A 12991-nucleotide genomic window follows, 5' to 3' on the forward strand; every position below is an offset into this window, starting at 1 on the left:
TTAACATCTTAACCTAACCTTGAATGTTTTAAACTGTACTTTATAAGTACAAAATATTACATTTGCTTTTTTTTTTTTTTTTTTTTTTTTGAGACAGGCTCTCTCTACACAGTCCTGGCTGTCCTGTAACTCGCTCTGTAGACCAGGCTGACCTCGAACTCAAAGAGATCTGCTTACCTTGGCTTTCCAAGTGCTGGACAAGGCTTACACCACCACACCTGGCCTGATTTACAAATTTGCTTTTAGGGGGCAGAAATCAACAGATGCTTTTTATGGGAAAGAAAATCTTGATGAGTAGATTTTTTTCTTTAATTACAACATGGTTGTATTATTTTGTAGGCACTCCTGAGTTTATGGCTCCAGAGATGTATGAAGAACACTATGATGAATCTGTAGATGTTTATGCTTTTGGAATGTGCATGCTGGAAATGGCTACTTCGGAGTATCCGTATTCCGAGTGTCAGAATGCAGCTCAAATATACCGTAAAGTAACCAGTGTAGGTATAATTTTGTTCATTTTACTTGACAGATTGCTACATTTATATTGAAATTGACAAAAATTGATTTAGTCAAATTTAATTATGGGACAAGGGGTGTGGCTTGTTCATAGAATATTTGCCCAATATAAGCAAGACTCTAGTGGAAGAAAAGAGAAAATACCCTCCAGTATGGTTTAGTTTTATATGTCAATATTAGTTTAACAATTTCACTTAGAAAAGCTTATAAAGGTTTCTCGTTGTGTACTTGAATTCTGTTGGGGTCATAGAAAATACTCTTATTATTCTGTAGAAAATATACAGGTATATCATCTTTATTTGTAGTAAAATTTTAGATATTAGATTGGTCTTAACTTTGTTTTGTTTTGTTTTGTTTTTCTGAGACAAGATCTCACTATATACTTCTGGCTGTCCTGGAACTCACTATGTAGACCAGGCTGGACTTTTATCACAGAGATCTGATTGCCAAGATTAAAAGCATGCATCACCACTCACTACCCCTGGCTTGACTGGTCTTAGTTTTAAACTTTGGAAAAAAGACTGACTAGAATAATTTGAATGACTAATAATACTTCTTAAGTGCCCAATTATAAAAGGTCATTCAATATATAGTTTTAGAGGTGAAATATGAATCCTTACTATGTTAGAAATTGCAAGGACTGCAATGACAAGAAGTGTTTACTACTCTCAGAGAGCTTGCATTTCTAGGAGGAAAATGATATAAATTAAGAACTAACTAGCAAGACATGGTTTTCACTCACATAGGTATAAATTACCAAGGAAATCAATGGGAGGTCAGTGTAAAGATCATAAAGGACCTTTTCTGTGGCTAAAATAACATTAACAGGTTCTCACTGTGCCAGTGAGGCTGACCGTGAACTCATGGCACTTCTTCTACCTTTGCCTCCCAAATGCTGTGCATAATATATCTTTTTTTGTGTGTGTGATTTTGGGGATCGAATCCACAGCCTAATGAATGCTACACAAGTAGTCTACAACCGATCCATACCCTTAGTATAACTGTAATTTTGAATGACTTATTTTTATATTGATATATAAAAATTCCATATGATAATTTACATTTCTACCTCTCTCACAGCTTCTTGAATTTTGGATTCAAATTAACTCCCAATCTTGCCAGATTTATCTAGTATATGAAAACAATACTTTGTGATTCTGTATTCTTCAAGCTAGTATGATAGGTGTGGAAGTAGATCTTAGAGTGTTTCAATCCATGGCAATTATTCTTCTTCCAGTTTGATTTACAATTTTCTATTTAATGACTACAATAATATTTGGATTATTTTTTGAAGCCTTATAAACAAAAGGTAGTTAAATGTAACATGAGCAGGTTCATGTAAATAACATGCTTATTATTAAAAAGTTGCACATTGTCTAGACTGCATATATGTCTTTTAAATTTTAAAGTGTACATATAAAGTAATAGTTACCCTTTTGGCCTTTTTTATATGTATGTATCATTTTAATTTGTTCTTATTCATCCTCTCCCTCAGTACCCTCTCCTATTTTCCCTGCCTACATTATTATTTTATTTATTTATTTATTTAGGTTTTTCAAGACAGGGGTTCTCTGTGTTGCCCTGGCTATCCTGAACTCACTTTGTAGACCAGGCTGGCCTTGGACTCACAGAGATCCACCTGTCTTTGCCTCCCTGAGTACTGGGATTAAAGGCATGTGCCACCGCGCCCAGCCTCCTGCCCACATCTTGCTAGTCTTCTATCCCTACTAATACTAATAATCCTCCCTCTGCTTTTATTTATTTATTTTTCTCTCCTTCTGCTTTTATATCATATGTATTCCATTATCCCTCATTCTCTTCCTCCCTTTTTATGACTCCCTTTCTGCTTACCCCACACACACACAGAAACACACAACACACACACTTGAGCACACAGAGAGACATTAAAATTCCAAGTATGGTGGAAAACATGCATTCTGGCTTATTTTGCCTAACATAATGATTTCCAGTTTTATTCATTTTCCTGCAAATGCTACGATTTCATCAATTTTTTATAGCTGAATAAAATTCTGTTGTGTATATATATGCCACACTTTCATTATATAGTTATTTGTGGAAAAACATTGAGATTGGTTCATTTCTTAGCTGCTGTGGATTGTGTATCAATAAACACAGTTGTACAAATATCTCTGAAGAGTCCTTTGGATATATACCCTGGACTGGCATAGCTCAGTGATATGGTAGTTATATTTTTAGTTTCATGAAGAGCCTCCATACTGACTTACATAGTGGTTGCAACATATTGCAGTCCTGCCAGCAATGAATAAAGTTTCCACTTTCCACATACTGGCCAGCTTTTATTTCCATTTCTTTAGTTTTGCTTACTTTTAATTATCTCTTTGAGACTATCTAGCAGTATATTTTGATCATATTCACCTTCCCTCCTCCAACTGTTCTCAGATCCACCCTCCTTTCCTTTTCCATCCAACTCTGTGTCTGTGCATACATGTCGTGTCACTTCCCCCCTCCCCCACAAGGCCTCTATGTGCTGCACATATATTCTTGGATGCTTCCACGGAAGCACGGTCAACTTATACGAGGCTAAACTGTTGAGAGAAAACTGATCCCTCCTCTACCAGCTGCTAAGAATTACCAGTAGCTTCTCTTCTAAAAGTTGTATTTGTTCATTTACAATTTCATACACATATTTTTCATAGCGTCATATATATTAACGTACTTTGATCTATTCCTTTCTACTTTGGACTAAATTCCCTCCCGAACCCCCTCCTATTTTCATGTCTTTTCTTTTGTATCCCACTGCATTTAACTTGGATTCCTTGCATGGCCATGGGTGGGTGTTATTTGCTTGAGCAAGGGCAACTTTACCACTGAAGAGTATGAGTCGCCCCTCCCCGAGCAACCATTAGCTACCTGTACTTTCTCAGGAAAGGGTGTGGTGTTTTGAACCCCTTCCCTGCCCATGATGAGATGTTGATGGCCCCAATTTTCTTTTTTGTTTTGTTTTGTATTTTTTAGGGTACAATATAATATAATGAATCTCATCATGACTTCTTTTACATATGTGCCAGTAAACTTTACTCTCGTGTGTTTTCCTTTATCCCTGGCCGTCCCCCATGTCTCTCTGCCCCCTGTAGGCTGTTTCCTCTGTTTCATCAATCATTCTTTTTTCCCCCAATTTCATGTGTTTTTAAATTATTGTTTTGAGACAGGATCTCATCTCACTGTGTAGCCTGGCTGTCCTGGAACTCTCTATTTAGTCCAGGCTAGCTGTGAACTCACAGAGGCCCGATCTGTCTCATGAGTGCTAAGTTCAAAGGCGTACTCCACCAACTCAGCTTCCTATTATACATATTTGTTACTCTCCATTTCTCTTAAGATCTCTTCCTCATATCTCATGATTGTCTTTCTAATTTTTTCACCTATAAACACACACATATAAATACATATACAATCTTAAATCTTGGTGCCACGTATGAGCAGAAATGTGGTATTTGTCTTACTAAGCCTGGCTTATTTTGTTTAACATGGTGGTTACCAATTATACCCAATATGTTGAAAATGTCATGGTCTCGTTTTACTTTAGGGCTGCACAAAATTCCATTATGTGTATGTACACATTTTCTTTATCCAGTTGTCTGTTGATAGACATCTTCTAGACTGATTTTGGGCTATCTTGGACTCGCTTTGTAGACTAGGCTGGCCTCAAACTCACAGCCATCCACTTGCCTCTGCCTCCTGAATGTTGGGATTAAAGGCATGCGCCACCAACACCTGGCTCCAGCTTCTATTTTTATTACTTTTTTATTAATTGTGTCTGCATGGTTTATGAACATGAATACAGGTTCCTGTGGAGGCCAGAAGAAAAAATTGTATTCTTTGGAGCTAGAGTTATAGGTAGTGGTGAGCCACACCCAGCATCAGACCAGTAGATCAGGCTGGCCTCCGACTCACAGAGATCCGTCTGCCTCTGCCTCCCGAGTGCTGGGATTAAAGGCGTGCCCCACCACCGCCCAGCTCCTAACTGCCTTTAATAGTGGAGCCATCTCATCAGTTTCTCTGTCTTTCCACCTTTGAGAGCTTATTCAGATCATTTGCCAATCTATTGCTTCAAAGTTCTCTTGATAGTGTTTAGTTTTTACAGCTCTTCATATATTTTAGATAGCCTATTTCTGATATGTAACTGTCAAGATCTGACCAGGTGAAACATCTGTCTTCATACTTTCCAAACTTTTGAAATATTTATCATCCTGTTAGAGGGGTAAGGCCATGGATTTCAAGTATTCCGCTGGAGGCGCCACGGTTTTTAGCACTATGGAAGTGAGTAGCAGATAGATGGCTGCAGAGGTTGATCTGCCTTCTGACCTAAAGCCCAGGGCTATCAGATCCTAGGGTTATTTCTACTTTACCTGAGAGCAGGGTTACTTTTCTCTATGCATTTCTCCTGCCCCTGCCCTTCTTGGCTTGTTGGACATGGTCCTGCAGCTCTCTACAAGTGTTTCCCAAGACTGGCCCTTGCCCTGTGGCTGTAGTAAGTTAAATTCAGGCTCCCTGTCTTAAGGCTTTTCTTCATTTGGGGGTCCTCCGTGTATAGGTCAGTTTCTAATTATTTTCCCCCAAGATGATGCACAACCCCTGCCCTCCAAGTCAGGGTGATAGGAATGGGATTCCTCGGCACTGTCTCCCCTGACCTGGGTTTGAGGCTTGGGAAGGCTGTGGGCTTGTTCTAAGAGTAGAGTGTCTTTTCTCCACAGCCACCTGGCTTACCTTGTACAGGAGGCTTCAGCTTCTATTCCTTTTGTCAGAGATCAGCACTCCTGGAATTGTGATGAGTTTACCTTCTTTTCTGTATGTTTCCAACTTTTACTCTGCACTTTCCCAGTATTTTGTCACCACCTTTGAGTTTGGGAAGTTCCCTACTTGTCTTTCTCTTTGGGATAGAGTCTGTTGTTTGCTGACTTTTCTCCTTTAGTGAGTCACACCACAGCAGATTCTCAGCTGCCGTCTTAGTACAGCCTGGTTTTTGTTTTTGTTTTTTTTTTTTAACTTCTTGGGTTTTATTTATTTATTATTAGAATACTAGAATCTAATAATTAGCCTAAGGAGAAATTCTCTCATTGTATTAGTATTGATTAAGTAGGAAGTTTTTTACATATTTCTTTATAGATTTTCATACATTATCACATACAGTTTTATCTATGTACACACACATACTATTTGTTTATGGATTGTAGTCATTTTAAAAAGCTTTGAATTATATTAAATTCAGAGCACTAGAAATAGAGAAGATACTATTTCTTAAGTTATATTTTCTGTGAATAGGTCTAAGTAGCCAGGGTGACCTTGAACTTGTGATCCTCTTGTCTTCACCTTTCCAGTAGTGAAATTGCAGGTACAGACCATTATGCTGGGTTTCAAAAGTTTTTTTAACCACATTAATTTTGCTTGGCCTGGTGGTGCATGCCTATGGTCCCAGCTATTTGGGAATTTGGAGCAGAAGATCATAAAACTAAGGCCAATCTTGGCACATAAGTGAGTTCGTGCCACAACTCAAGCAAATAGATAAACCTACTTCTTCTCTGAATCAAAATAGTTAGTACATTTGCTTTTTAAAATGTTTTTTCATTTTACATTTTAAAATGTGTTTTATTCATCGTGTGTGTGTGCGTGCGTGTGTATGCGCACGTGCATGCGCGCACGCGCACACACACGTGTACACACACCCTTGCCCACATACAGACTCTCACAATCACATTCTTGTGAGTATGGAGGTTAAGGAGTCAGTTCTCTTTTGACACATTGTGGGATGGGAACTGGAACTCAGGAGAAGCCTTCTCACTGCCCCCCATACACATTTTATTTATTTTGTGTGTGGCGGGGGCGATCATGCTGCCACATTGTGTGTATGGAGACCGGATGACAACATGTGGGAGTCAGTTCTCTTCCTTCTATGTTTATGAGGGTTCCAGAGATTGAAGTCAAATCATCAAGTGTGGTGGCAAGCACCTTTAACATACTGAGTCACCTTGCAGATCCTTTATTAAATTTCTTTTAAAAATATTTATATATATGTTTCTGAGTGGATGCTTGCATACATGCTTATGAATAATACCCTTGGAGGTCAGAAGAAGATATCAGATCCCCAGAGCTGGAGTAGCAGATGGTTGTGGTCTACTTAGTATGTTCTTAAGCACTTAACCATCTCTCTAACCCCTATCATGTTTTCTTAATTGGGATTATAATGTATGTGTACTTGCCATCTTGTTTCTCCCCCTATCATTTCATATTAAATTCTGAGAATTCCCCATGTCATGAATTGCCATAGTATTTTTAGTCTCTATATGTATACGTATATGTATATGTATGTATATAAGTTTGCCTGTTAGAGCCGGGCGTGGTGGTGCACACCTTTAATCCCAGCACTTGGGAGGCAGAGGCAGGCGGATCGCTGTGAGTTCAAGGCCAGCCTGGTCTACAAAGTGAGTCCAGGATGGCCAAGGCTACACAGAGAAACCCTGTCTCGAAAAAACCAAAAAAAAAAAAAAGTTTGCCTGTTATTAATGTAGATTATTTACAATTTTCAGTTACTTGTGGAGTTTTGGTAAAAATTCTTTTTTAAAAGTTAAACTTGGGCTGGTGAGATGGCTCAGCTGAGTTTAATCCCTAGGAAGTGCATAGTAGCAGGTCACTATCTATTCCTGCAAGTTATTCTCTGACTTCCACATGTGTGATAGGACCCACCATTCCTAGCAGTAAATAAAGTGGAATTAAACAAGTAGAGTTTGTCTGGATGTGGTGGCACAGGCCTGCATTCTCAGCACTTGGGAGGCAGAGACAGCCAGATTCCTATGAGTTTGCAGCCAGCTACATAGAGCAGTGGTCCTCAACCTTCCTAATGCTGAGACCCTTTAATGCAGTTCCTCATTTTGTGATGACTCCCCCAACCATAAAAGTATTTTGTTGCTATTTCATAACTGTAATTTTGCTACTGTTATGAATTGTAATGTAAATATCTGATATGCAGGCCATCTGATATGGGACCTCTGTAGAGGTCTTGACTCATAGGTTGTAGCCAGAGCTATGTAGTGAGACTCTGCTTAAAATTGTATAAGTTAGATATCTATCTATATCTATCTATCTATCTATCTATCTATCTATGTACATATATATATATAATGATCTCATGGAATAATTGAATATTTTATGATCAAAATAATATTTAATAGATGCCATTATTGATTTGGTCTTTCAATTGTTTAATTTGTAACAAGAAATCACTTTCTTCTCCAAGGGAATAAAACCAGCCAGCTTCAATAAAGTCACAGACCCTGAAGTGAAAGAAATAATTGAAGGATGTATTCGACAAAACAAATCAGAAAGGTTAGTGGGAATTATAACATTATATAAATGATGGATGCATTTTTCATCTTGGATATTGTAATATATATCACTGTATGCCATTTGACATTTTAGACCTTGCTATCATGTGCTGAATTTGAATTGACATTTGTGTTTGTTGTGACAAACTTTAATCATCAACTTAATAGTGAGATGAAATAAATTTTTAAAAGTAAGATGTAAAGCAGGTAACAAATTGCTTGTTTAAGTAGTTGAGAGTAAGCAGATATATTACATTTGGTTTTATATATTTATGCCAACAATAATGGTAAAAATAATATGGGCATTTTTCTTCAAGGAGTATTCTATATTGTATCAAAATTTGTATTTTTGTATAGGTAACTGTTTTCTGTTGACTTTTATTTTGAGCTATGTATAATTACTGGCTTAAATTGGTAGCTTCGTTTTTTACAAAATATTTTTATGTGTATGTGTGTGTCTGGGTTTATGTATGTGCACCATGTGCATGCAGGTATGTGCAAAGGCCAGAAGAGGTGTTGGATAACCTGGATCTGGAGTCATATGCAATTGTAAGCTGCCCAATGTGGGTACCTGGGAGCCAAACCTGGGTCCTCTAGAAGAGCAGCAAATGTTCTTAACTGCTGAACCATCTCTCCAGTCCCATTTTAGCCATTTTAAGTGTGTTTTTTAGAAACTTAATTTAAGTACAGTGCATTCATATTACTGTAATCCATTACCACTAACAATCTCCAAAGTATTTCTTCATCCTAAACTATAACTTTGTAACCACTAATAATTCAGAATTCTTCCTTCCAGACTCTGATAATCTCTATTTCACTTTCGTTTTTAAAAATAATTTTTGAAGCCGGGCGTGGTGACACAAGCCTTTAATCCCAGCACTCGGGAGGCAGAGGCAGGCAGATCGCTGTGAGTTTGAGGCCAGCCTGGTCTACAAAGTGAGTCTAGGACAGTCAAGGCTACACAGAGAGACCCTGTCTTGAAAAACAAAAAAATAATAATAATAATTTTTGAGATCATAATTATATCATTACCTCTTTCCATTTCCTTCTTCTAAATCCTTCCATTCCTGGCCTCATTTTTTAAAATTGTTACATAAACGCACACACACACACACAGACACACACACAATCACTACAAGCTGCTTAGTCTGTAGAATGTTACTTTTAATTGAATGACCGTTTAATGTGCTCTTCCTTGCAGACAGCCATTTCTCCTGCTTTCAGCATCTCTTAGTCGCCTGTAGTTCTTTGTCTAGGGTTAAGGACTTGGGAGCTTTTCTCTATTGGTGTCCTCCTTGTTCAGGTCATATTTGGCCAGACATGTTGGTAAAACTTCATGGGTGTGGCTTCCCTGTCATTTCTAGGAGACACAATTTCACAGCACATTTTCTGTTCCTCTGGCTCTTACAATTTCTCCTTCCCCTTTTGTAGTGAATTTTAAGCCTTAGGTGCAGGGGTTGTGTTGTAGCTATATCAGTTGGGACTGGACTTCACAACTCTGCATTTTGATGGGTTGTGGTTTTCTGTAAAAACAAAAGGACTTTCCCTGATGAGGGGTAAGAACTACACTTAATATCTGTGTTTATAAGGATAGGTACCAGAAAGTGTTATGCATTGTGTTGCTGATTTTTGGTCCAAGTCTTTTAGCTCCAGGCCCTTCTGGCTTTCAGAGTTTCCATTGAGAAATCAGCTGTTATTCTGATGGGTTTCCTTTCTATGTGACTGTAGCTTTTTCTTCTTTCAGCTTTCAATATTCTTTTTTTGTTATGTATAGTTAGTGTTTTAGCCATGGGGGATATCACTTTTGTCTATGCCTGTAATTCAAAGGTTGGGTCTTCTCATAATGTCCCACATTTCCTGCATGTTCCTTTCCTGTGTGGGTTTTTTTTTTTAAACTTTTCATATTCTTTGCTTATTTTACGTAGATCTTCTACTTATCTTTTGTTTGATTCATTCTAATTGAAAGACATTCCTTTCAGGTTTCTATCATTTTTTTCAGTTCCATCTTCATGTCAGTTTGAGTCCTTGTCAATATTTCTCTTTGTTGAAATTTTGAATTTTGTTTTCAAATCCTTGATTGTTTTGTCATTTCTATCAGCCTTATGTTTTTGTTTTCCTGGGCATCACTCTAGGATGAGCGTGTGTGTGTGTGTGTGTGTGTGTGTGTGTGTGTGTGTGTGTGTGTGTGTGTGTGTGTTCTTTAAACCCTTGAATCCTATGACAAAATTTATGATTGGTCTTTTAAATTCTGTATCCCGCGGTTTATTTAGGTAATCTCATTGGCAGACTTTTCTATAGAACTAGTATACTTTGGGGGACAGGTTGTCATCTTTCATAGTGTCTATATTTTCTTTTGTTAGTCCTGTGTCTTGCTAGACCCTGGAGAAGGATGTGGCGGATCTGGCTGGGTAGAGAAGTTGGATGGTGCATGAGTGGGGCCTGTGAGTCAGGACAGGCATGGTGGGGCCTGGAGGGAAGAGGGTTGTCTTTCTGTTCTACTATGTCTGTGAATGTGCTTGTTTTGTTCTAGATGCCTCAGTGGAATGTTTATTATTTTATGTTTGGCTTATTACATTGGTTTGGATTTTCTTTTTCCCGAGAGAGGGTCTCTCTGTGTAGCCGTGACTGTCCTGGACTCATTTTGTAGATCAGGCTGGCCTCGAACTCAGAAATCTGTCTGCCTCTGCCTCTGCCTCCTGAGTGCTGGTATTAAAGGTGTGCACCACCACACCCAGCTTTAGTGTGGATTTTCAAAGTTGATTTCTATTGTAGCATGTATCAGAATTTCATCTCTTTAAAGATGAGTAATATTCCATTGTGCATTTATGCCACATTTTTGTTATACATTCATGTGTTAATTAAATATTTATTTTCACCTTTTAGGTATTCTTTTTCTTCTCTGTTAGGCCTTATACATTTTAAACAGGCACTCTGCCATTGAGGTATAAGCATGGTATCTTTGGGTTACTGTGAGTTATGTTATATGAATGTTGGAGTATGAGTATCTGTTTAAGGCTCTGCTCATAAATTTTTTGAGTATATACCTATTAGGAATGTTGAATCATATAATAAATGTTTTAAAGGCCTCATACTTATTAGACAAGTGCTGTACCACTGAGCTGCATCACCAGCTCTAGACATTGCCTATTTGGTTTGTTGCTTTTTTCTTCTTTTTTTGAGATAGGCTCTCACTATTAGCTGTCCTGGAATTCACTCTGTAGAACGGACTGGTTTCAAACTCACAGAGATCCACCCACCTCTCCTTCCAAATACTGATTAATGTGTGCCACTACACCCAGTTCTAGATGTGTTTTTTTTTTAAATGAAGTTAAGAATATTGTATTGAGCCATTCGCATGGCTCAGAGGATAAAGGTACTTGCTTCCAAGCCTGGGAACCTGGCACTGAAATCAGGGCACACATGGTAGAAAGAGAAAACCAACTCACACAAATTGTATCCTGACCTCCAAATATAAACCATGGCATCCACTCCTCCCCCCAGTAAAGAGTAATAAAAACATTAAATATTTTGTGTTGAATTCAGAGTTTTATTTTAGATTCTGATTGTACTCAAAACCTGATTAAAGAACAATAAAATACTCAAAAGTAACACCATGCTAGAAGAATCACAGGCCTCAAAATCATATTAAAATTAAAATCTAGACCCACATCTAATGTCATCTTGAAGTTACTCATTCCTTAAAATAGGTAATATGAGCCGGGCATGGTGGCACACGCCTTTAATCTCAGCACTGGGGAGTCAGAGGCAGGCCGATCGCTGTGAGTTCGAAACCAGCCTATTCTACAAAGTGAGTCCAGGAGAGTCAAGGCTACACAAAGAAACCTTGTCTCAAAAAAAGCCAAAAAAAAAAACCTCAAAAAAATAGGTAATATTTTGACAATTCAAGGGATAACGAATGTATATAAAATATTTAACAGCAATATGTTGTCAATAATAGGGAATCAGTATTTTCTTCTGCTGCTATTGTTCAGTAAAATTACTTAAAATTTTTGTTAAGAGACAAAGGACTCTACTTGTTTATACATTCTTTAACATATCTCATTTTTATCATATTGCTTTAGTTAAGTATTTGTGTCTTTTTTTTATTACTAAAAATAGCTTTTAAACTCCTTCACTTTTCAGACACTAGCTATACATATGTTTTTTACAGCAGGGGTTCTCTACATAGACATGATAGATACAGACAGATTAATTATAATGTGCATATCTTAAAAGTTTCTCAAGGAAAAATTACTTGCCCTGGCTTGCAAAAGAATCCTTTGAAGCCATATCCTCTCACTTTTCTTCAGAGATAGTTAGTCTTTGATATTAAGCTAGGGTTGGATCCATTATGTGTAATGTAGAGGCTAAAATCACAGTTGAGTACTTCAGGAAAACCACTGGAGCAGAGGACGCCTGTGTGTGTGCTTGGAATCCTGGCACACAGGAAACCATGGCAGAAGAATTGAGATTTGGAGGCTAGCTTGAGCTACATAGTGAGGCTCTGTCTTCATTAGAAAGAGAGAAAGAAAGAAAGAAAGAAAGAAAGAAAGAAAGAAAGAAAGAAAGAAAGAAAGAGGGAAAAAAGGACAGAGTAGAACACCCCTTGAATTCTAGCACTTGAGACGCACAGGCAGACTAATCTATGTGTGTTCAAGGCCAGGTTGCTCTATTTAGTAAGTTCAAAGTCAGCCAAAGCTACACAGTGAGACACTGTCTCAAATTTTGTTTTGTTTTGTTTTTCAAGACAGGGTTTGACACTGTCTCAAATTAAAAACAAAGAAAATACTGTTCTTCATTGAAGCACATTAGCTTCACCTATGACATCCTTCTAAAGAGTGAAGTATACACTGATTAGATAATATTTTTTATGTTTTTTGAAACAGTCTCATTTTATAGTTTAGAATATTCTAGAAATCACTATGTAGCACAAGCTGACAAATGCTGTGATACAGGAATGACCCATCATACACACCTTCTGACTGGATATTGTAATATAGTCTATTTAAAACATTTGTAAGAGTTTGGATTTTCAGTTCACCTTAGAGTTTATATATCTGGGAAATGGTTTTAGTTTCCTTTGTTAAAGGTCTATTGCTTTAGTTTTAGTAATATAA

At 37.6% G+C, this 12991-nt stretch overlaps 2 protein-coding genes across 2 annotated transcripts in view; one reads left to right on the forward strand and one right to left on the reverse strand.

The window, feature by feature from the left end:
- Shroom2 (shroom family member 2) overlaps nucleotides 1-12991 on the reverse strand; it is a 1329704-nt gene that overhangs the window by 59938 nt on the left and 1256775 nt on the right. The gene's annotated exons all lie outside the window — the stretch shown is intronic.
- The window catches only part of Wnk3 (WNK lysine deficient protein kinase 3), a 107323-nt gene that overhangs the window by 48818 nt on the left and 45514 nt on the right, over nucleotides 1-12991 (forward strand). The window contains exons 5-6 of the mRNA XM_051142131.1: nucleotides 340-497; nucleotides 7787-7875. Coding sequence (XP_050998088.1) covers nucleotides 340-497; nucleotides 7787-7875 — 247 coding nt within the window. The remainder of the gene's footprint in view (nucleotides 1-339; nucleotides 498-7786; nucleotides 7876-12991) is intronic.

The sequence above is a fragment of the Acomys russatus genome, chromosome X (assembly GCF_903995435.1).
Source record: "Acomys russatus chromosome X, mAcoRus1.1, whole genome shotgun sequence".
Classification (NCBI taxonomy): domain Eukaryota; kingdom Metazoa; phylum Chordata; class Mammalia; order Rodentia; family Muridae; genus Acomys; species Acomys russatus.